This window comes from Anarhichas minor, unplaced genomic scaffold (genome assembly GCF_050575085.1).
Source record: "Anarhichas minor isolate MPS153535 unplaced genomic scaffold, ASM5057508v1 ptg000033l, whole genome shotgun sequence".
In the NCBI taxonomy this organism is placed as follows: Eukaryota; Metazoa; Chordata; class Actinopteri; order Perciformes; family Anarhichadidae; genus Anarhichas; species Anarhichas minor.
The window spans coordinates 9518632-9542576 of NW_027466479.1; the positions used below are offsets into that span (position 1 = coordinate 9518632).

General features: G+C 41.4%; 2 protein-coding genes across 7 annotated transcripts; both read right to left on the reverse strand.

Moving 5' to 3' along the window:
* Positions 1-138: 138 nt before the first annotated feature.
* On the reverse strand, positions 139-7000 carry LOC142965510 (histone-lysine N-methyltransferase SETDB1-B-like). 6 transcript variants are annotated; one of them, XR_012957682.1, is made up of 9 exons: positions 6805-6948; positions 6313-6402; positions 5239-5577; positions 4916-5089; positions 4202-4403; positions 3979-4052; positions 2285-2451; positions 1946-1997; positions 1693-1781 (listed from the first exon to the last, which is right to left on the reverse strand). XR_012957682.1 is itself a non-coding variant. In XM_076106481.1 (8 exons), exons 2-8 carry the CDS (start codon positions 6395-6397, stop codon positions 1391-1393), a joined length of 1170 nt encoding a protein of 389 aa, XP_075962596.1. In that variant the 5' UTR covers positions 6398-6402; positions 6851-7000; the 3' UTR covers positions 139-1390. The 6 variants fall into 6 exon arrangements, 4 of the variants coding, with proteins under 4 accessions (XP_075962596.1, XP_075962595.1, XP_075962597.1 ...); XM_076106481.1 differs by lacking the exons at positions 1946-1997; positions 2285-2451 and adding an exon at positions 139-1495 and having other exon boundaries at positions 1591-1781; positions 6851-7000; XM_076106480.1 differs by lacking the exons at positions 1946-1997; positions 2285-2451 and adding an exon at positions 139-1495 and having other exon boundaries at positions 1591-1781.
* Positions 7001-10828: 3828 nt separating this feature from the next.
* Positions 10829-22214, reverse strand: cers2a (ceramide synthase 2a). Its single transcript, XM_076106485.1, has 11 exons — positions 21857-22214; positions 17132-17305; positions 16870-16987; positions 16503-16621; positions 15672-15729; positions 15308-15358; positions 15015-15107; positions 13967-14095; positions 13553-13659; positions 12703-12856; positions 10829-12610 (listed from the first exon to the last, which is right to left on the reverse strand). Exons 2-11 carry the CDS (start codon positions 17302-17304, stop codon positions 12464-12466), a joined length of 1149 nt encoding a protein of 382 aa, XP_075962600.1. The 5' UTR covers position 17305; positions 21857-22214; the 3' UTR covers positions 10829-12463.
* Between the last annotated feature and the right edge of the window lie 1731 nt (positions 22215-23945).

Consider the following 23945-nt stretch of genomic DNA (forward strand, 5'->3'; position numbering starts at 1 on the left):
CAAATTTGTGTTTGTTGCTTACAAACTTGTATTTATTCCTACTTAGTTGTATCATGTGTAAGTATGGGTAAAGTGACATGACATCGTAATTGTGATAATTACAGATGGTGGGTTTACAATAACCTGCACATTCTAATCTATCATTACATGAGTAGTCTTTATTTATGAATCTAACAAGGTAAGCCATTTGTATGTAAAAATCCATTCATGAATGCTTCACAGTAGACCGTCTGGGTCATTATTGAGCCTTAAGAGAACGTGTCCCTGATATAGATTATAACAGCTTAAAAAAAAAAAAAAATAGACTCAAGCCAAATTGTCAACATTCTAAACTGGAACACGGTTATTTACGTATTAAGAACGGGGCCCAGAACTAAACGGTTAAAAAAAGAAAATGCAGATGAAAAAGCTCAAAACGTTTTGCTGTGTTGGCTCCACAATGATGGAACAAGCTCCACCTCTCCATCGCAGACTGAAAACACATCTGCTCACTGTGCACCATCACCCAGAACATTTTAAATAAATGGAGCAGTTTAGCATATTTGATGAAGTTGATATACCTGAATATTTTTTTTGCACATTTTTGTTGTAGTACCCACACGGTCGAACGCACCAATTGTAAGTCGTTTTGGATAAATATGTCATCTTAATGAATTGTATGTGTTGTGACATACTCAAATAAAATTATACAACTGAAGAATTTTATGCAAAAATATTTCCAGCTTCCCGGAACTCATCAACATCTACAAAACAAATATCACTACAAATATTTGACCGATACAAAGTCTGCATTAAATGCATTATTTAAATCATCAATCTGGGAGTGTCACACTGTGAAAAAGCGAAATAAACACTAAAATAGGAAGCTAATATTCTTGTCTGCGACATGCTAAATTGCTTGTTTGAACTTAAAGGTGCAGTTTGTAGGATCTGACGTCGTCTAGCTTGCAACATCTCCTGTGTATCAAACGTGTAGGAGGACGATGATGGATAGTTTCCCTTAAATATTACTTACCTTTAACTGTTCTTAAGATACATTTACATTTCTGGACAAACTTGTTCACTATGTTTTAATGGTGGACAACTTTACTTAGAAGCGCAACAATCCACCAAGTAGCTACATCTTGACATATGTACAACAAATGAAAGTATTAACGATAGAAAACAAAGCACTGGAATATATGTCGTTCTTGAGTCAGTCACCTCATAATTTACAAATCTTACTTTGGGCTGTAACAGATCAGCTAATGATGCCTAAAAAAAACAAAAAAACAAAAAACAATGGCACATTCCTTCAGCATAATGATGGATATTACGGGAAATTCATTTCTTTTTTTCTATAAATGTGTTAGCCACATTATCGTGTATCATGATTTCTGTCGGTGGGCATTTAGTCAGAATCATTTCTGTGCTCTTCTGCTTTCATTTCCAAAAATCTTGCCATGTGTTCAAGTCGCATGGAGCCTCGATGGATCCACTCCTTGTGTTGAGTATCCTGAGAGTGACAAAAAAAAACTACATTTTACTACAGAAATTTAAACAAATATAACATCAGTAGTTTAAACAACAGCAGTGCTATACGATACCGACCTGAAAAAGAACCTGCATCAAGCTGCTGTCGACCAGTTGCACCTCACACCTCTGCTGGACTCCACTGAACTCGACATTGAGGCTCTGTCCAGGCCTGTACTGGGTTAGATGTGGGTACGGCCAGTCCTTCAGGTACTGCGTCATGAAAGACTTGTGGGGACATTCTGGAATGTCGTCAACCACATTTTCCACTGTCAAAAAAAAACAAAGAAAGAAAGAGTCTGAAACTCATCTTGAACACGAGAGCCCCCTTTAAAGGGGGCTAGAGGGGGGCGGGGGGGGGGGGGGTGGTGTACATGTGTACAATTCACTTTTGCGAAAGGAATAAAATAATAAAAAAATAAATAAATAATACCTGTGTAACAAAGACATTCTGGGCGAAACAACCATGGGAGCCATTTTACACACTGCAAAACACAATTATACATGAACTAAGATCATATCTGGAAGATATCTAGAAGATTTGCCACAATTTTGGCCAAAAATCGACGAACTGTGCTCTTTGTATGATCTCTCATCACGAAGCACGGATCGCACATGGCGGATGAGCACATCTAGCAGGCTCGTGATTCGACCCGGAAACGAGCAGCGGCGTCGAAATTACTCTTTCAAACCGTTCAAAGGTTATGGGTATACATGCCAACATCAGCCACTGGTCACGAGAAAATAAATTGGGTAAAAAAAAAAAACTTACGTTTTGACGGTTTTGGCGATGTAAAATGGATTTATTCCAACTGATTTCGACGCTCATGTGTCCTCCATCCTATGTTGCATGACTGTGACTGGTATCAATGCGCGGGCGGAATGAATGGCAGCCGATTCTGTGAGGTGGACCAATCCATGTAGAGAGGGGGGTTTGCCCTGCATTTTGCGATTTTTAGTCAGTAAAGAGAAACGGAGATTCTCAAACACCCCCGCATGGCTCCCGTTGGACTATCCCACATCTAAAATGGTCTCACACTTGTAAATCGGCCGATCACAGGCCTTACCAGTGTCACATAGACACACATTATGAGCCAGTTATTGTTATGAATGACAGATATGACACATCATAACTGCTCAAAATTATTCAAAATGGTATCAAACTGATTTATTAGGATTATTGAACACTCAGTGATAAGAAAAGTGAATATATAGTTAATATTTAGTTATATAGTATATACAATTAGAATACGGCAATGCAACTGCTGCTTCCAAAAATGAGAATTTTGCATGCCGTTGCTTGGTTTATGCTGGCCTGCTTTACTCAATCAAAGTCAAATCAGTTTAGAGACTGTAAAACCTGTTGTGCTATGACTTTGGCTATGCCATTAACATTTTTAGGCCTTATTTCAAGTAATATTTTAGACACAAGTGCTTTTTTTCAGGCGAAACTGCAACTTTTTCAATTTGAGCTGTGCCATATGTGAAAATATGTTATTAACCAGTAACATATACACAATATTTACACATATCAGCACATCTTCCAAGTGTTACCTGTATTATACAATCAAAAAATTATTAAAATAGACCTTGTAGTTGCAGAAATACACTCTCTTTAGTATGGGTATGCAATTTTCGACCAGAGGCCTAAAAATAGGGCCAGTGTTAAAGAAGTTAAACCCTGTTCCCACTGACCAAAAACAAAACACTAACACGCAATAACACCGGGCTTTTGTCTGCCGTGTGAAAGGCTACCATCTGCATTCATTCCCGGGACAAAGGACTCTGGTAGAGTCACAGGTATTTATCAGCTCCAGCGCTGATCGGCAGTGATGGAAACATGACACTTGGATGGACGAGCTAATTTGAGGAGTTTGAAGAGACCGAATGAGTTACGGATATTTAAAAAAAAGTAGTTTGGGCACCTAAAGGTTTCGGTGCCTAAACCTAACCAAACTGAGACCGTGTCGGGGGCGTGTCCTGTAGTAGGCGTGTCCTGTAGTACTATGAAGGACTTGTTTTTGCAATATCGCCGACATTGTAGTTTGTTTTAATTTTGCGTCGCTCCTCTCTTCCAAAAAAAAACAAAAAGCACAGGGAAATTAGTATCAGTGTCAATTTAAAATGCCATTGGATTCAGCCAGATACGTTGGTCTCTAGTGATTGGTTAGGTAAGTCGCACACGTCGGGACGCAGCAATTACATGTGTACAAAACAGGCACCTGCACCATAACACTGCTAAAGATCAAAAACTCTCCTCGGTACCTTAAAAGCACCAGCTGACATCATATAAATAATGGACGAGTGAAACAAAACAAGGAAATATAAATAAAGGTCAGTAAAGTCTTGTTCTCTCTGCAGTAGAGATAAATAAAGGCCCCGGACGGGATGAGGATTTACAGTGACGCACAGGACAGTTGTATTTGGGTGTGAAAAGAAAGTGAGTGCGAAAACTGCCAAACTTACGCGGTCTGCACACCAGGTGGAATAAAGGCAAGCCAACATAGACCGCCACGTGACAATCCAAAAAGACCAAGAACCTAGAAAACACAAAAGTATGTTTTTCATCAAATCAAATCTTACCTAAAGCATTTTGATTTTCTGTAGAGAGGCATTAGTTTCCTCTAAAAATTCCCCAAACACATGGTGGTTCATAGATGTAGGGACAAACACTCATTCAAACACACACCGTAAGCGGTTCTTTCTGCTGGGGAGCTCTGCCAAAATACCAGGCCGGTAGAAGAACGTGTTATCTTGACACTTGACCACCACGCGAGCACCAACATACAGCTGCTCCAGCTTCGGTGTGACGTCAAAGGCGATGTGGTGGCCAGACACCAGGCTCTTCCCCTTTTCATCAAAACCAACTTTGTACTTCAACCGTCCATCTTCTGCAAATAACAAAACATCAATGAGTTAAACCACCAGTGTTTCATTCTTTGCTTCAAATTAATTAGAGAAGTGAACACTGTTCTCTCTGAACATACAGTGTTGCATCTGCATGTGTGTGTATAAAGAAAACAAACTAAAATAATTTGGTGCCACTACTAACAATTAGTTGTGTTGTCAACTAACCTGCCCTTTTTTTTTTTTTTTTTTTTAAGTCAGTTGTCATTTAGTTTATAAAATAGTTTTTAAAAGGCCCCACAACATTTTCCCCATTGTCATGTCTTCAAAATTGTATTTTGAAGAGTCCAAAACTCAAAGATATTCAAATAACCAGTAAATTAGCTACTGATTTCAGCACAAATAATTATACATTAGAGTCTTCACAAAGCAAAGTTCCTTTGTACTAAGTTCAACCAACAGTAAGTCTGTCGAACATACTCAAGTAAAAACTCAGGTGTTAGATACACACTGAATATAAGGCACAATTTCCTGTCAAAAAGATGCACAGTCTTACCCCTCGTCACCATATCCAATATTTTTCCACGTTGCCATCTCATGGTTCTCTTCCTGGCCAGGACCACCGTGTCCACTATGACCTCTACTTCTGGCAAGTTCGGGCGGACCTTCGTGGTTTCATTGGAGCAATGGGCGAAAACCGATGATATTATTACAGGGGCTTGTTCTGGCGCTGTGGAAAAACACAAAATGTGTACATTAAAATGTATGAGCTTGAGGGATGGTAAAATATGAATGAGTGGTCATGGGAATTTTCAGGGAAATAATTATGACCTAAAAATCACATTTAAATAAATGACAGTGGTCAGGTCAGGGCATTACCATTGACATTGTTGTTGTTGTTCATCCTGCTTGTGTGTGCAGTAGCGTGTCTTCCAGTTCTCTTTTTGTTGTGTGAAAGCGAGAATTCAGCGTCACTAGAATCATCTTCTGGTTCCCACTGCATATCAGAGTCAGAGCTGCTGAGGGAGTCGTCTTCGCTGTAGAACTGCGGAGGCGTTGGTGGTCGCAGAGCGCTGATCTTATAGTCAGGGAGTCGGGTCAAGACCACCACGGCTCTTTTTACATTGAGCAAGTCGGGACCGTCCTTCAATTCCGTCTCCTTGCTGGGAGATTCATTTGTGGAGGAAACAGACTTGCATGGGAAATCTGACATATTCTCTGAAAAGAAAAGAGCATTGATGAAATTGCGGCTTGCTGAAACAAAACAACCTAGAGCAGAATTACTGTGTTCTAACTTGAGCTGATTTGTAAATTAGTGGCAACTATCTTGATAATCGATTCATTGAGTGAGTCATTTCTCAAGCAAAAATGCCAAATATTTGCTGGTTTCGGCTTCTTCTATATGAGAATTTAGAACTTGTTTGTGTTGTGGAAATTTATCATATGGTTCTTTTAGTTATAACTTGTATCGCTTAAACCTGCCTATACCACCCTAACCCTCTTCCCACGAAAAGGCTGGGAACCTGGCCTTGATGGGTGCAGCGGCCAACAACATCTGCGAGGGGGAGGGTGAAGGTAGAGGAGACGAGATAACGCGCATATATACTCTGTTTTGTCTTTTTAATCGTGGTTAGACCTCCGAACCATTCGTGGGGAAAGAGCTCTATCCATTCAGCTGAATTTTGATTGAAGTGTCTGTTCATTAAATATGTTTTAATACTTTAAGAAGCTCCATCGTGATTATTTCTCACAGAGAGGTTAAAAAGATTTTTTTCCACCACAGTTTGCATCTCAGATATATTGTTTTTAACTTTTCCATTACAAATTAAGGACACCTTCGTCATAGACGAGACAAATTATTGTCAATAATGTCGTTTTCGGACATCAAGGTTGAAGTTAAACTTGGTAAAGGGCTACCATGTTTCATTTTTAATTAAAACGTTTATGTTGTACCTTCATCGTCTCTTTCTTCATCTCTCTTTGTCTGGTTTTCGACCCTCTTGTCGGACTCTTGGAGCTCCATCTCGTCCACCTCCATAATAGCTGCAACACACAATCACACGGTGTAAAATAAGAGACATTTACGTTAATTTGTTACTAACTAACGTTACGGGAGCTTCGGTGTGTTCCGACTTTGCGTTGGTCAATACGATACAAAACATTCGCAACTCACCTGATGTTGTGTCCTTCGCAGCACAGTGCAGATAAGCGAATTGTTTTGTGTGATTGTGTAATTATAAAGGTGAAATGTGGCAGAAGCAGAAGCTAGCTTTCAGGCTAGTAACGATAGCATACACCGCTAGCTAGAAAATACACCAGGTTCACTTGAGAAGCTCGCAGTTAAACCGTTGTATTGGTTTTGTGTGACGAATGTAGAAATAAAAAATGCAAAATGATTCGAAAATAGATTCTGCTAATAAAGTCAATTACACAAGATTAACACACCCACGTCAGCTTCCTCCATTTTGGACTTCTGTTGTTCTGTTTTTACCGTAGCTATTGCTGCTTCTTCTTCTTCTTCGGGTTTCCGCATCTATTGGTGTTTCTTCTTCTTCTTCTTCTTTTTCTTGTGCTTTCTAGCGGTAGCAAACACCAACATGGCGCAATACCGCCACCAGCTGGTAGGGAGCGGATGGCTGGCTCCGGATTATAAACAGTCAAAAATAATATCTCACAAATATCTAGGTTACATGACATGCAAACAGTTTATTGTGAAACATAATAAATGTAATTTCTGTTGTTGATGTTTTTTTCTATGAGCAAGACAGCAAATGCAGGTTAAATTTCCTCCCAGACAAAGGATTTGTAAGATTAGCAGGATAGCTGCACAGATGTGTGTAGGCCTGCTACTGAAGAGGATGGTTCAGGTCTCTTCAGAGAACCACATTTAGTAGTCGCTGCTGTTTCCTATTCCCTGGACAGATTACATTTACAGTGAGTGGTCACAGACATGTACATTTTGTAACTTTTTTCAAAATATAGGAATGTAGGTGTATTGCCTACCTATGCACAATGCAGCTGTATTACATATTTTAAAAAAAAGAAATAAGAAATATGTAATAAAAAATGGATATATGATTGCTCTTAAGATTGGCTTAATATTAACAGACTCAGATCATTATCAGGAGCAAACAAACGTGATAAGGACACTGCTTTTTTGACGGAGCTCTTTGACTTTCTGGCTGGTTCAGGCCTCTTGACGTCTTGGACCCCTGGGAGGTCCATTGAATAATCCACCCATGGGTTATTTGAAAGGTATAGCAGAAACTCACACAAAACCTGATACATGTCTTGTGACTACCGTGAGCAAGCCTAACGATGACTCCCTTTTGTTCAGAAGTGGCCTGTCTCCTGTCTGTGATGTAGACTTCAAATCCATTCAAAACTGCATGGTCTAAAAACATGTATTAATATAGCGGTGAGAGTGAGTCCTGCAGGACTACCACCCCCTCCCCCTCTCTCTCTCTCTCTCTCTCTCTCAGGTGATCTGCTCCTCCTGGTAGCTGGAGGTGGAGATGGAGCCGTAGGGATCCACCACAGTCTGGGCACAGCGCACCACCGTCACCAGCAGAAAGAAACACAGGAGGAAGAGGAAGAAGAGAGCGAAGCCCAGGTCCACGTCCACCTCAAACTGTGGTGCGGCGTGAGGAGCCTGGTCCATGTGGGCGATGGCGACTGCTGATCCTTCTTTCACTGTTTTCTTTGTCAGCTCAGCACCACCACTCTGGGAGAAGGACAGGCGTGTGCATGGCTGCTCTTGAGATGATGGTGATTAGGCTACTTGATGGCAGAAATACAAATCAGAAAAACATACAAAGATTAAAGAAATTACAGCTTCTGAATGCAGAGACATCACAGAAGTCCTGTTACTTAAAAAGCATGGTCCTCAGCATCCTGGTGGGCTAGTATCTATGTCCCTAGTTTGATTCTGGTCAGGGACTTTTGTTGCATTTCATCTCTCACTTCTTCTTTTCTTTAAAGTTGTAATTAACAACTACAGATTCATCTTCAGATTATTTTCTTGAATAAATGATTCATCATTTTGTCTGTAAAATTACCAGCACAACATCCTGGAAAGATATTGTCTCTATATTGCTTGTTTTTGTGCAATCAACAGTCCAAACCCCAAACAGTTTTGGATCACTATCACATTAAACAAAGAACAGTTCAAATGCTCAATTTATAGGACGTGGAACCAGAGAATGTTTGATATTTTCACTTGAAAAATGACTTACATGCTTAATTGATTATCAAAATATGTGCTTTATACCTTTTTTGTCGAGTTTACCCTTAGATTAATCCACTAATCTTTTTAAATCTACTGCTTTTATATTCGTCAAGTTAATACACCCATAACATATTTTTCTGTCTGTTTGCATATTTACAGGAATACAGCAAAGCTTTTCAGGTTTTAATAAAACAGATAGATTAGATCACAAAATAAATGACGGCTTGATGGTGAGAAACAATTATCTCTCATACTTTTGAAATGTGTTTAAAGACACATTCAGCATTACCACAGGGTCATGAAGTAGTTTTAATCACTGTAACAGCTGACAGCGGCACATGATTTTAAAGAGAACCAGATTAGTGAAAACTGATGAAACATACTATCACTTCATTTTACAGATAAGCTGTCAAACTCACCATTCTGCATTGTCATCAGGTGTTTGTCGCTGCAGTCTCATCCAAAGCTTTTAAAAGCTTTCATAGCATCTCCGTCTGGGCTCCCTCTGGTTCCTCATTACTCCAGTTACACAAGACAGTCATCGGTTACCAAAGACTTTACTGTCCCCCTCCTCTCATGATCATCACAGGAAAAATGAGCAGAGTATGTGTGAGCCTTACACACACACACACACACACATGCACATGTGAGACACCCAAGCATACACTTGCACCTTCCAACCTCCCCCTGGCATGTAAAGCCTGTATTAATACTTAAACAGGAATTGAATAACAGTCTACACAGTTCACAAGTGAATCAAACACCCCAGCGCCTTTGTTCTCCTGTCACAAGGACCTCCATAGCTGTCACCAATTAGACTTCACACCACGAGAACTCAAGCACCTTAGGCGACACTGAGCTTATTCATTACACACGGCTGAAAAGGGAACAGAGGAAGGAGGGGAAACGTAATGTGAAAGGAACGGTAAAGATTTAAAGAGGAGGAGGAAGACTGGACACAGAAGGGGGGGACGTGTTAAGGAAAGCTCAGACGTCGGAACAGCAGAAACAGGACACGCATTAGCAATTAAATTACAGAGCCAGATGCGAGAGCAGGGTGGAAATTGACCCTGCCTCTTTAGAGCGGAGATTGTTACAGTGAGGCTGCCAGTGACAAGAACAGCGTGGAGGCACCAGGGTAAAGTGATCCCGCTCCATATGCAATTAGCCAAGAAGGTCTTTTCGGCTGAAGCCAAAACTACTGTAGAGGAAAGTGGTAGAGGAAAGGAGGAAGAAACGAGAACTGGTTTCTTTTTAGGATGGATGGAAAAAGAAGTTGATGAACTCTCTCAAACTTTCAAGCTGGATGAAGACCAACTGCTCCACTCAGGATGATTATAAAAAGCATTCGAGACATGTTTGGCAGCAGTGGGCCTCCCAAAAGTGTGCCAGCCAGGTGCGGCTCAGCGTGTCGCCACACTGTGCCATCTGATATTATAATCGCTCCATGGTGCCTTCAGGGCCACTCTACACCAGCGGAAGCTATGACTGATTGATGGTGCTCATGCCAGACTGTGTTTGCTCCACTTCCGCAGTGACGCAATTAATCCAAGACGGTGCGTTTATGTTGGCGTAGCCAATGAGAGGCGCGTTTATCAGTTCCTGAATTATAGGCTGTAGCCTTTCACTTGAAATGTGCATTACCCTTTAGACACCCAACAGACATAACCGGAACTAAAAAGTCCTTAGTATTTAGAGTAAAACAAAAAAGTCCACTTTATAACCGCATTATGACTTCAGCCTTTTCTGGTTTTAAAGAATTAAATTGCTATAGTGATGTTTTAATCAGTTAGTTCGTTGACATACAATACTCAATTCACCATTTTAGTAATTTATATCAAGCAAAAATGCTAAACTTATTCTGGCTCCAGCTTTTTAAATCATGTTTTTTTTGTTTTAAACCATTGTGAATCTGTATTTTGGGGTTTTGGACTGGTGGTCAGACAAAACAAGCAAAAGTTTCACTAGTGTGACATTTTAACATCTAAACAAATTATTTAACATAAAAACAACACTCAGATGTTGACAATGAAATCACCAGTAGCAGCCCTTAGTTGTTGACAAAGATTGCATCTCCTTCATTATTAAGAGGAATTAACACTTTTTTCATCCTTTATTTTCTCAGTAAATCAATTGGTTAAAAAAGCAAACCTGGATTTCCTGAAGCACTAATAATGACGTTGAACGTTAAAATTGTCATTTCAGATCTTGGCGGAGAAAAGAAAACCGTAAAAGACAGAATTGTTATCCACAATTATCTTTATCATTGTCATTATGATGTTACATCTCAGCAACATGTAATGCAGATTAAAAACCATTTCTGTAGAAGCAAAGCTCTTTAGAGGGAGCTGCAGGTGATTGGTTGTCGTGAGCCGATGCAGGAAAGTTAGAGGCCCAGAGCGTTACAGTGCATGGAGTGTTGGATGTGTTGGATGTGATGGGGCACAAAGACAGCAGAAATAAAGACAAATGGGAGAGAAATAACATGTTTTTTCACAATAAACACTTGAAATGATGAAGGCACTTGCAAATCACAAGGTAGTAAATAATGTAAACCATACTTTGGTGTTTCATTTTTACCTCTTTACTTAAGATTTCATTCAACTTATTTTCTTTTTACAAAATGTACCAAAACACTGGCAACGAGAAACATCTTGGGTAGATAATAACAAGAATAAATATGACAAAAATTTAAATCATACCCTCTAAACTAAAAAGGCAATCTGGTTTGAATTGACATCAAACATTATTACTAAACTTGTTTACAAGATATTTAGCCAAGGATCTGTAGAGGGAACCATAAAGTGCATCTTTGGATGGATGGGAAAAAACAACACTGAATGGAAATGCTCTCGACTCTTTCAGCCTATAAAGAATTCATAAACAGTTACCGATTGGTTTGGGATACAAACTGCTCCCAAATTGAAACCATTGACTAGACTGAAAACAAATAAAACAAAACAAAATAAAATCATACAACTAAAAACCATATTAAACATAAACAAAACATTTAAAATGATCTCGGCGCGTTCTGCTTCTCAAAAATTGCAAATCATTCAAGACAAACTTCCATTTAAGGCACATTTCAACACGCAATGCAGATGTAGCACCTTATCGCATGTTTCTCAGACTGTTAAAAACACTATTTACCTCAGATTATTTTGTTTTAAACATCCAAACAAATGAAATTTAGAAAAAAACAAAATGACAAACTGGCAGCTGCAATAACTGAATCGCACAAATTTGTTATTAACCGTAAGGAAATAGACTTAAATCAGCGTATGGTCCATGAAAAGACATCACCTTGGATCTCCTCACCATGCCACTGACTTCAGCGTGGTTATTTAGACCAAAATTCAGTCAGGTTTATGGGCGCTAATACTCAGAAGAGTTTTAACTGACTGTGCAGGAAGGGAGTGCCCGTCCTAACCACAGCAGCTCTTTAAAACACTCCCTTGCACAAAACATAAAGCTAGATTTGGCATGTGGCAACTTGGTCAGCAGCACAAAATCTTAGCATAAAGCAAAAGGAGACAAGAGAGGTGAGAAAAGAGGAGAAGGTGTGAGCGTGTAATGAGATGACCACTCTGCTGCTTAGGTGCTAAGCAGATCATTGTGGTTCTGCACCACAGTCTTCGTCTCCCCATTTAAGTTAATGTAGTCCACAAAGAAGTGAAATGATCCACTTTGGACTACTAGGGTTTCAGAAAGGAGGGTAAAGAAATGAGTAGGTGTGTGTGTGTGTGTGTGTGTGTGCTGCCGCCTGTTGCACTGTCAACATGCCACGCTCCCGTTCTTTGGCTTTCAGGTGAGGGCCACATGTGAGGGCCCATCATCACTCCTCACGCAGCCTCATCTCCAGCGCTCACAGTCCAATCAGTCCGCCTTACTGTGGTTGTTGTTCAGGAGAGTGTGGCCGTTCTGCACGTGGCCGTTCTGAAACTTTCCCCTCTGCTCGTGAGCATTGTCTTCATCTTCCGACTCGGTCTCCTCTTTATCGCTCCGCTCGTCCTCGACAATTTCCTATTGGGTAAAAGAAGACACAACAGGTGTACAGTAGCTGCTTTCAGGTGAACGTGCTATGTGGCGGAACGAGCGAAAGTGGCAGTTCGTACGTTGCATGGCAGGAACTTGACGACCATGCGCACGATGAGCACTGCCCAGAAGATGTGCAGAGCCTGCAGCACGAGCATTAGCCCGTTGAAGAAGTAGAAGCCGAGGAAGGGGCGGTAGAGGGTCAGGGGGTACACACCCGTCGTATATATGATCCTGGACGAGAGGACAAAGGCAGAACAGAGAGTCCAGTCAGAGCCACCTACAGTCTTCATCAAAAGCCCATTGAGAGGAGCCAGAACTGTACACAATGTGTCCATTGTACATTTCCATTAATTTGTTGCCCTAGCTTTAAGCTAATTCATGACATCTCTGCAAAAGGAATCAGTGCATGTTTCCATCAGCTACCTGTATGCTAACATAGTCAAGAGGCCACGATCAAATTGCATACTTAAAATAGAGCAGAAGTAACTCATCATGGCCTTTCATTGCAGGTCAATGGCATTTTTGTTTTCTTAATGAATGTTTTTTTTCTCCTTTGAGCTGCTATTGTGATAGAGGGATGGGGGGGACTTTGTTGTATGAACATCCACCCCACGGTTTTCTGAATAGTGTCAGCTTAACATGAATGTGTTAATCTTAAATATTATAAAGGATAATGCTGGTATTATTCTATATTTTTCATATTACCAGCTAAAATGTCATATACATATATATATAGATAGATAGATATGCCAGCCTTTCCACGAATAAAAGCCTTTTTGAGATATGTCATTTTTTTCTTCAAATTCCTGCCTGTAAATCACATATTTGAAAGAATGTGTGTCAAAATGATGCACACATTTCTCAAATGTTCCCATCATACAGTAAAGTCAGTGACTAACACGGTGAATCCTGTAACATCGTTCTTACCAGAAGGGGAGGATTACGAGGCGGGAGACAATGAAAACTGCAGCGAACACCGTGAAGATGAAGTTGCAGGTTTTCCTCCAACCTGCGTAGTTGAACATTTTGGCTGACTGCAATGAAAGGCAGAGAGATCAGAGTTTCACCGGTTCATACATTCTCCTCTAGAGGGCACCGCAGGGAGGGCAGCAAAAGTGTTGCTTTAATGGCGTGTACTGCTGTGTGATTGTAATTAAATTCAAAATAAAAAGACACTTTCCCCGTTATTGGCATGTGGAAAAACACTAACAATTCATTAAATTATTTATATCGACTAAAAAAAACAAAAAAAAACAAATATGTGTAAAATAAAAACCCATTCAGGCCAACTTTTATGAGTGAAATACCCCTTCTTTCTGTCATATTAGCATGTTGTCATACCTCCATGAAATAGTCGGAGGCATCATGCACCAACATGATCAAAGTCCCTGCCCGGACGTAGTTCACCATCCAGGAGAAACTGATGAGGGAAATGGTGGCTACATGGTGAATTATCTGCTCTTTGAAATCCTGGAGAGAGAAAAAGGGACAGAGAGAGACAGACAGAGAGAGACAGACAGAGAGAGAGACAGAGGGACAGACAGAGAGAGAGACAGAGACAGAGAGAGACAGACAGAGAGACAGAGAGACAGAGAGAGAGACAGAGAGAGAGACAGAGAGAGAGGGTTTAAAGGCAAAAATCAAAACCCGTTTGGTCACTTATTGATCGAGCTGTAGACATTGGTCACTGATCGACCAGTGCGTGTTCTGATTGATTGACGCTGGATTTACAAATGCTTAACACTGCACATTGCAGATTATATGGCTTCAAGGCTATAAAAAGAAACTAAATCCATATACAGAAGCAAATCCTCACATTAGACGTTGGATTTCAACACAGGGGATCGCTGGTAAAGTCCAGAAAACTGTTGTTTTGGTTTAACAGATTAGTTCCTCGTATTTGGTGAGCTTGAGTTAGAAAACAAGAGGTGGCACAGAGGTGGCGGGCTCGAAGGTCAGCCACCTTTCACAACAGCGCTTAAGACCTGTGGACAAAGCGGTGCAGCCGTCTCTCCGCGGTGTGATTTCACCACACAGAGCCGGTCACACATTAACCCACAGGGTGCCTCCTGATGCAACTTGCCCCGACTGGAGAGACAGTTTAGTTTTGTTGCTCAATCACTCCGACTTTACCAAACTGACGAAGTGGAGTTATCTATCTAACATTATCTATAATGTTCCGAACGCTGACAGCTCCACTCAGTACGATGCATAAAGTCAGGTCCTCTTAATGGGGAAATCAATATCCAAACCTCAAAATACACTGCCAACAACAGGTCATTCTCATTATGTCATGCACTCTGAGAGCAATCGCTCCTGATGGAAGGTTTCTGAGGGGCTGTAAAGATGCAAACACGGGATAACAAAGCTTAAGATGCAGCTCACTTACCTTACGTTTAACATCCGTCGCTACGCTAAAAACCAGCGAGACATAGAAGCCTAGTTCGATCATGTAGTACCAGTACTGTGAAGGCAACAGTGGCTGGAAGAAAACAGGAAGAACAAAGCTGTTAGAATATGATGCAACTAATAACTCTATCTATTAGTTCAGTCATTTGCTAAACAAGAGTAAGGTTCTGCAATTCCCGTGCTCTCTCGGCTTGTTTAAATTTAGAATAAATGTGAAAATGATTTGAATCTAAACTCAATGAAAAGATGTTCCAGGTTATTGTACTGACATACCATTTTCGGGAAGTCATCCCACACCTTCTTCATATCATACAACCATGGTTTCTGAGGAGAAGTGGATACTCAATATTAATGAGGGTTTAAGTGTCCCACACAGCACCACGAGCACAAACAGCAAACTAGAACAAAGTGGAAAACAGCGGTTTTGTGGCATCCACCACAGTTACAATGCCAACATACAACTTCCTACTTTTGTTTGTATGAAGCAAACAGATCCCAACAAGTCAGGGAGACAAAAGTTGCCGGTAGAACAATAATATGTTTCAAGTTATTGACGAGTGTATGACTATTACACGAGATGATTTCACAAAGTGACACATGTAGTGATTTTCTTTCGTGATTCTGACACAGTACTCACGTCAATAAGGACCGCCAGGCCAGCAAAGAAAGCAACAAGGTAAAACGTAAATCTCCAACTGTAAGAGAACACACAGCGGTCTCAGAAATCCAATGTGGGGTTATGAGAGACAGATGAGGACGATACAGTTCTTTTACTTTATATCACAAGGAAAAGATGAACGGACTAACATTTTAAAACCACATGTCACAGACAAAGTGAAAACCGTAATCACTACAAACACGTCACTGGAGTTTGAACCTCAACAAACTCAATACTGAGTCGCATTGGGCAGAAAATAAATCCCTTTGATCAATGTGTTTTACAGTTTGCAGCGTTTTCCTGCTTGAACGCACAGCATGCATCCTCCTATCCTTGTTTTGCAACAAAAAAAATACTTGGGTGCGGTGCGTCAAAGGGGTTTTTTTTGTTGCTGCTTTCACACCACCGTGAAAAGAGCTAAACGCTCTAAATCACCTCATGACCCCTGAAGTCTAACCTGCGAGCCCTTGACGGTGTCCTGACCCCGAGCTGGCGAAACGCTGCTTTAAAGAATCCTAACCCTAACCCAAAAGCAGGTCATGACAATGGTAGTGAATAATTAACCGTTTAATCGTTAACCGACAAAAAATTATTTTGACACATTAATGCTATCCGTCCAAAAATATATAAAACGATAGCCGGTCCGCCTTCAGTGAGCCTGGGCCCAGAAAGACATTGTGTCATTGTGACTTCACTGTTCAATCAAAACAATTCATGAAATAGAATCAGGCTATTACATGCACACAGATTTCAATGAAAGACAGACAATGGGGTTGGGGGTGTATTGTGTGGCGGAGGATGTTTAGCTACCATGCTTCCCGAAACTTTTTGAGCTTGTTGGGTCTGTCCTGGTTTCTCCGCCGCCTGAACCACCTCTGGACCTGTCGCACTGAACAGTCGGTGTGTTTGCTTAAACTCTCTACGGAGCTCTAAGAACAAAAAAGCAGGACAAGGAAGGAAGAGTCAGCACCGTCTTTAATGTCTGGAGTCAGAAAATGATGAGTGGTTACACGAGGCTTGGGGTTTGAAGATCTAGGATATTTCATGTCGTCTCTCTCATCCATTTACCCCTCAAACATCTCTGAATTCTGTGATTAGGCTCAAGCTGTGCTATTGCCAGAGGACACACGGTATGTATGAAGCAGTGCTAGTTTCCTTAAGTAGGCAGGATCCTCACCTGTGTGGGTTGCTTTGATGTGTTGCAGAAATAGGACTCCAGGACGGGATTTAGAGGAGCATGAACACGCTGCTTGTCAGTCACTCCCAACAGGGAGGCGAGAGGAGTCGCTACCGCCCTGGAGAGAGAAAAACAGCGCTTTAAACGTCAGCTCACATTTGTCAGGAAGAAACATGCAAGTCAGAAAGGTAGAGAGGCAGATTAACGGGCAAACGACACTGTGACAAATCCTAAAAAACAGTCCCCGCTGGAGACGACCCACCTCTCAAATATCTGTCTGCAGACCAGGAAGCACAGTGCGATGGGTATAGTAACCCACAGGTCCTGCATTTTAGGGAAAACGTGGCCATCATGGTCCTTCAGGTCAGCCCAGCCGTGGCCTTCAGGAAACCAAATCCAGTCCGCCCATATCTGCTCACGAAGCCGGGACAACATCCTAAAAAGATGGAACGGGGGGAGAAAAAGGATTTGTGGTTTTTTTCGTATCATGTCCATCATCATCATGTTTCGTATCCATTCAGATTTTCCCCATTTGATAAATATAACAATTCACTCTCAGCTGTGACAATATCCTGAGAGAAAGAAGAGGAAACAGAGAGGAATGAGTATTGATTGGAGGTGATGAATCTCAGTGGGCATCTGCTACAGGCGCCGTATCTGGGCACTTCCTATTCCAGATGAAGAGGAATGATGAAGTTCTTTTTTTTTTTGGCTATGCTGCACACAATGTAATCAGAAAGCCCATGAGCATTTTATTAGGCCCTCTAAACCAGACTGCAGCTTGGCACCAAGTCCCATTCCTTGATAAATTCCTGCAGCTGGATGACATATTTACTCAGACACGTGTCTGAAATCACTCCGTGTATAATAAACGCTCAACGGTGACCTCGATGGGGAGCAGTAAACAGCTGCTGAACAGCTGAAAAAAAGGGGCCTTAGAAGCTAACAAAAAGCTGCAATTATGTCTTTTTACCTGATTTAATGATTTCTCACATGCTGCATCATCGGGTCAAAATTCAACTTTGACCAATATTTATGACAAAATACCTGTCAGCTGTACTTTGGGCTTATCTCTAATTAGCAAACGTTATCTTTTAGGGTAATTCAAGGTTCCTAAGTACAGCCTCACGCTTGTTTACTCCTTTGTTACCGAGAGTGCAGAAAGAGCAACAAGATCCGCAATCAAACGACCGAAGATGACATTAGTGATGCTATAATCACTGGCAACTCCTCAATCGTACATTAAGTCACATGTGACCTTTTACAATGTCGGATCAGCTGATTTTGAGTCTGATCATCAGATCACGTCACATTGCCCCCGTATCCCCCTTTTTCAGTAAAAGTTTTGTGTCTTTAGTATGACCGTCTTTCTGGGGCAAATCATTTAAGAGGGGAAATTCTGCTTGTCACACATTTCCTAACAGATCTGTTAGTAATGAGTGTGGGTGTGTGGACTTCAACCCGTTATAAACTCACCACGAATGCACAGTAACTCACGCAGGCTGCCTTTTGTCAGCAGAGGAGTTCCACTTCGACAGGATTCTCCTCAACCTTGAAACCACGGCGGAGATATGTCGACGTCTCCTATCTTTGGAAGTTAATCAGTGTGGGGATGTTGCCTCCTGTGTCACCTCTCATGTCAGCGATCTACCATAAGCTCTTACTTCTATTCCACAAAACTGTCAAATTGAACATGTCTTAACTTTACTTCATGTGTCCAATCATCACGCTTAGATGACAGAAGACCCCGTTAACTCTTTTGAATGCGTCAAAGAGAACGGGCTCTCTGTGAATAGTGTTAAAGTATGTTAATGAGTAGAAGTTTTGTATTCAGTCCTGGAGTGAATTATGAGATTTGGGTAAACAAACAGATTTTTTCTTTTCTGTCTAACAGGAGGGGAACTGGAAACCACCCATTGGGGCTGCAAAAGCTCTCAGGTGTACATCCCACTTCTTACATGCAGAGTACTTATTTGCCTGTAGCTGATCTAAGCTAAAACGTTCACCATCACTGCATGTGACAGCAGATGAAGATTCCCCAAACCGCAGCAACCAGAAGTAAAGTGTGCACAGGTTATAACGCAGTAAATATCACTGTGTTGCGAGATGTTGAAGCAGCACCAGCCAGAAATGTACGTTATCTAACAGCTGCTGCTTTTAGTTTACAGAAGAACAGGTCAGGCACCAGCGGTTTAGCAGCTGCAACTGCTGCAAGCTAAAGTAAACTTCCATTTAATTTAGTCAACTAAGCTGTGTTAACGTATCATCCAGTATGAAGAGTAACAAATAGGCAGGGCTGCCCCCTCAGAGTCGATCGTTTTGGTCTTAGTCGAGTGTGATTGCTTTGGTCGAATGACTTATTTTAAAGAAACCTAGATTTAAAGTGGTGCTTTTGTGTGATTCTTTGTTGTTTTACAGATCTGTTTATTGTATCAACTAATCGATTAGTCTGTCGACTAAAGAATGTCTTTGGTCGAGGACAACCCTACAAACAAGTAAGACTTGTAGACTGGCGCAAACAGCTTAGCATAGACCTGCAAATGAGTCACATTCTGGAATTTATGTTTTTAAAAAGAAGGGGAAAAAAGCTATTTCTGAACATTTATGCTATTCCACTTGGAAACGAAACATCAGGCATGTGCACACTCTATTAGTGAAGCAATTACTGCACTCTGTATTAATTGGCTTGTTGTACTGTCCCTCATATATTCTCTGGCATTATCAGCTAATCCATTATCATTACTCGCCACTCAGCTAGTGCATGCACATCGCCACATTTTCATGACGGTGCTTGGAGAGACCAAAGTGCACTTGTGCCACTGATGGTACAATGTCAGGGAACAGGAGTGGTGTTTATGGAAAGCCACCAAGAAGAGTGACTTTGTCTTAATAATGTTAATTCACATTTATTTTCTCCAATCTCAGCAACAGTATGTACTGTACTAGAAAGACTTAATAAACTCACTGCTGGCCATCTACAGTCCATCCTTGAGCAATGTCTTGACTGATAACTATGCTTCAAATAGATATATTTGTTTTCCTATGTTAGTAATAAACATCTGTTTAGTTGAAGGACTAACAAGACACAGATTTAAATCATAATGGTCAAATTATGTGCACAGAGGCCGAGATATCCTGACTGTTAGTCCCTAGTATGAGTCAAGTCTGTGGTTAACACAAGCTTCAGAGATTTTAACGTTTTGTTCGAGGACATAAAACGTCTCAGTAAATATCCCTCTCGTGAATTTTACGTCTTTAAAAAGGCGGCTGCTAAATAAGACTACAACACATCAGCACGTCGTCTAGTCCGCCTTTTCGGCCTCGTTGTGGACACTCGTTCTCACGCACCTGTGATGTAGTTCGTCTATAGCATAACGTCACACAACACTTTTTTACTTCTGCCGATTCACGCTTCAGAAATCCTAAAAGTGGTGTTTATTTGTGAACATTATCTTGCCAAGGAAACTTTTGTTTGCTTTAGAGTTTATTTTCTGCAATAGTTCAAACTCCAGTGGAAATACACCGTTGCGTGACGGTATGATGCAAACTACCGCGGATGGCCTACAAAAACATGTCATCCCTGCACCACTCTATGCCCGCTTCTTCTCTACACCCACGGTTTCCTGTGAAATAGGTAGAATGTGTGGTTTTTGAGCATGGGCTGATGCAATAGCTGACAATACGTTCACACAACTAAATGTGGCGGTTAAAGTGGTGGTAATGCACCAAGATATGCAATTATGAAGCAGCTAAATAGATTTTGGATAGATGTGCATAACTCTGCAGGTTTCATAATGTTCCAAAACAATTACAAGACGCACCTTTAAAAAGTGTTAAAGCCGCAAGTCCAGGCAAGATAGCCCAGGCCTGGAATTTTCAGCCTTTGGAAAGCTCTGTCCCGAGGCACAAACATAACAGTAGTACTCCTCAGGAGAGGTAAACCACACTGCATGTGTAAACACGAGTGGAATGGGGCTTTAAAAAGGGGATCTGTATGACGTTGGTTTTCTTTCTTTAATAAAACCGTGAAGGATTATTCCTCCTGTTGTACAGAGAGGTTAATAAGATCAGACTGACTTGACTACAGCAGGACACAAAAAGAAGGACTCGTATCTAATATCTAAAACAACGTCAGACAGACAGCGTCCTTCAGCCTTTGTATGATTTCAACATCAGGGTTGTTGTCCCAATTTACAACTCAGTAGTTAAGTCAGTCACACGGCCTTCTACGCTGTTTGCGTAAACTCTTGCAGGGAGTGGCTGAGTGCGCATGAATGGCGCAAGCGGGGAGTCTCCCGGACATAGCGGAACAGACTGCCTGACTCAGTGAGATGGAGCTTTGAAAAAGAAAAAAAAAAAAAAAAAAGTTTCCCCAAACACTGTCCCAACAATCGTCCACTAACTCACGTTGTATGCTTTAGTTTCACGGGAGGGACACGTGTACTCGTTATGTTGTGTCACAAGTGTCAACAACATAACGCAGGGGCAACTCTTCTTGGCGACATCTGCACAGTTTACGTTGGAAAACTTTTTAGCGCATTCACAACTTGCACCACAGCACGATATACACGGCCGTTTATCTGTTGCACACAACTTCTGTATTTCCTCGCGGGGCGACCTGTGCTCCGCTGGGTTTTTTTTTAGTGTGAAATGCTTTCACGACCTTCCGTTAATCGCGGTTGTTCCTAAACAAACACCGCCGACGCCAGGGCAAGGCCTGTTAGCTCAACTCTGATGAGCGAGTCGGACGTCTGCCAACGGCTGAATCCGACGGAGCTTCAGTCAACGTTAGAGCATGTCAGCGAAGTTGAACGCGTAACGTTATGCTCCGGTTAAACTTCACATAAACCCTCCAGAGAGGAAGACCCTCCCGTCTCCGTCTAACACATAGCAGCTTAACTGCGTTTAAGTAGCGTGCACCGACGCTGTAACAGCCTCCAGTGACACGTCCTTGGTGTAACGTGAGCTAACGGTGCAGCAGACTCACCTCACTGTATCCGGTAATGTAGCTGCTCTTAAAATGTCTCCTCTCTCCCGCAGCTGCTGCTCGTCCTCTGTTCCGGTTGTCGCGGAGGGGATTTCATGTAGCGTTAGTTCTGGCCATCAAAAAAACCACTCTCCAACTTGTCGGTCGTTAACTGAGCTGCAAAACCCCCTTTTGTCTTCCTTCTTCCCGACAACCTCAGGTTTGCCACATTCTAACTGTGTCGCACTTTCTCCCGAAAACACTTTTGTCCACCGAGGACAAATGCTTGTCACTTTTCCGTCCTATCAAAGTAATCTCAGTGGACCTCGGCTTGTTGCCGTTTAGCCGGGTCGTTCAATTGGTCGGTTATAGTGGATATTAGGGTAGTATGTTAGGATAGGACCAGGGGGGAGGGGCTTAAAGTGACGTGAGCGATGTATGAGGGGTGGTTAGTGCCACGAGAGGGCGGCTGACGAGGAGAGACATGTCCTCCAGTGGAAAGAGTGGAGTTAATATTTTGGAATTACTACAAATGTGTAATGTATACTGGATGTTGTATTCACTCATTAACATACTCGCACATCATTTACCTCAGTGTTACTGCAGAAATAACCTGACTGTAGTCAAGTACAGGACCTGATATAATTAGTTGAAATACAACAAGTGAGAATAATTACGTCATTTTTGTGAGCTATTCCTTATTAGAATTGTTTATGGCAGCAGGTTTTTGAAGCAGATTTTATTTGCCAGGCCTGGGAGAGAAGGCAGAAGGTTGATCGAGCGGTGAAGTAACCGCTGTACTTTTTTATTGAATTAAACTTAATGAAATGTGATTCCACTGCAGCTGTATTTTTGGTATCTTATAAAGCCAAGAGGGTTGGGCATGTTATGAATATATATATTTTTAAGTCGTGTTTAGCCAGGCAGTTGTGCTCGTTGCCATGACTCAAGTTGAACAAGGCTTCAATTATATATCGTGAATCCCTTTCAAATATGGTGTCACTGTTTTAAAAAAATGTGTTAAGCACATTGAATTTAGGTAGGTTGCCAGAGGTTTGATGAAGACCTCTAGATGGCACAGAGGACATGTTCATGTAATAAGCATAATCATCCTTGTTTTCTGTCTTCTGTGCCCATTATTTTGGAAAGCTGCCCAGTCCAAATACATTTGACCTTACCTAGATGGCCTAATTAATCAATGTGCTACTTTCTTGAGCCTACTCTACATATTGTTCTTTTTTTTTCATCAGCATCATTATGATTTAAAAGGTCAACTTTCAATGTAATAAATAAAAATACATTACAAGTGTCTTAACCATGTAGCTATTCCTATCGTTCCCATTGTGTAAATGCACAATTGTTGTTATCTTCTTCTTGCTCTACTGAACATTGTTGTATGGTCATATCCATACTGAAAGTGAAGAGTGTCTCTAAGTGGTTTACTTAGCCTACACATTAAAGGTGCTGTATACAAGATTAGGAGCATGACGACTGTCTCTCAACAGCTCTCAACATGGCGACGGCTGTTCCAGTAGCTCGCAGCTAACGGTGCTAACAGAGCAAACAACGGCAACAGGGCTGACGGAGCTAAAAGTGTTTACCTGAGTGACAACCTGAGGTTGAGTGCTATGCTTCCGCGACATTGTGACGGCGTTATCAGCTGTAACCACTGTATAACCTGTGGGGCACGCTCACATGCAATAAAAGCACGCGTGGCCACCTCGACTATGTAAACAAAGAACGGAGAAGTTCGGATTACAACACAAACAGAGGGAGACTTCATTCACTATATCCAGGCTTTGGCCGGTGCTTAGTTTTGATTCGACTGTTTTATGGCGGCCGGGTGACAAATGTTCTCATTTTACAGCTGAATAGGAAATAGACAATAGAGTAACCGGATATTGATTATTTTCTGTAAAGCACTGCCCAATTTGACTGTATGATCTGTGTATGATGGACGGACTTTATTTGCATAAAGTTGAGGTAAAGTCAGAATTATGCAAATTCTGATTCGGCAAATGGTCAGTCAACTCGTTGCGTCGTCTATCGTGCAGCGTAGGGCCGACTCTTCTGCTCTCCATAGAATTTAATAGGATCCGTCAACTTCACA

Coding starts and splice junctions, on each gene's coding strand:
- LOC142965510 (XM_076106480.1), bottom strand. CDS start 6,892: ATGCGGAAACCCGAAGAAGAAGAAGAAGCAGCAATAGCTACGGTAAAA. Junction 5,578..6,312: donor TGAAGAAAGAGACGATGAAG/GTACAACATAAA, acceptor TTTTCTTTTCAG/AGAATATGTCAGATTTCCCA. Junction 1,782..3,978: donor CCACCTGGTGTGCAGACCGC/GTAAGTTTGGCA, acceptor TTTTTTTGACAG/TGGAAAATGTGGTTGACGAC.
- cers2a (XM_076106485.1), bottom strand. CDS start 17,304: ATGTTGTCCCGGCTTCGTGAGCAGATATGGGCGGACTGGATTTGGTTT. Junction 15,730..16,502: donor AAAAAGTTTCGGGAAGCATG/GTAGCTAAACAT, acceptor GTTCTCTTACAG/TTGGAGATTTACGTTTTACC. Junction 12,611..12,702: donor TCAAGTTCCTGCCATGCAAC/GTACGAACTGCC, acceptor TTTACCCAATAG/GAAATTGTCGAGGACGAGCG.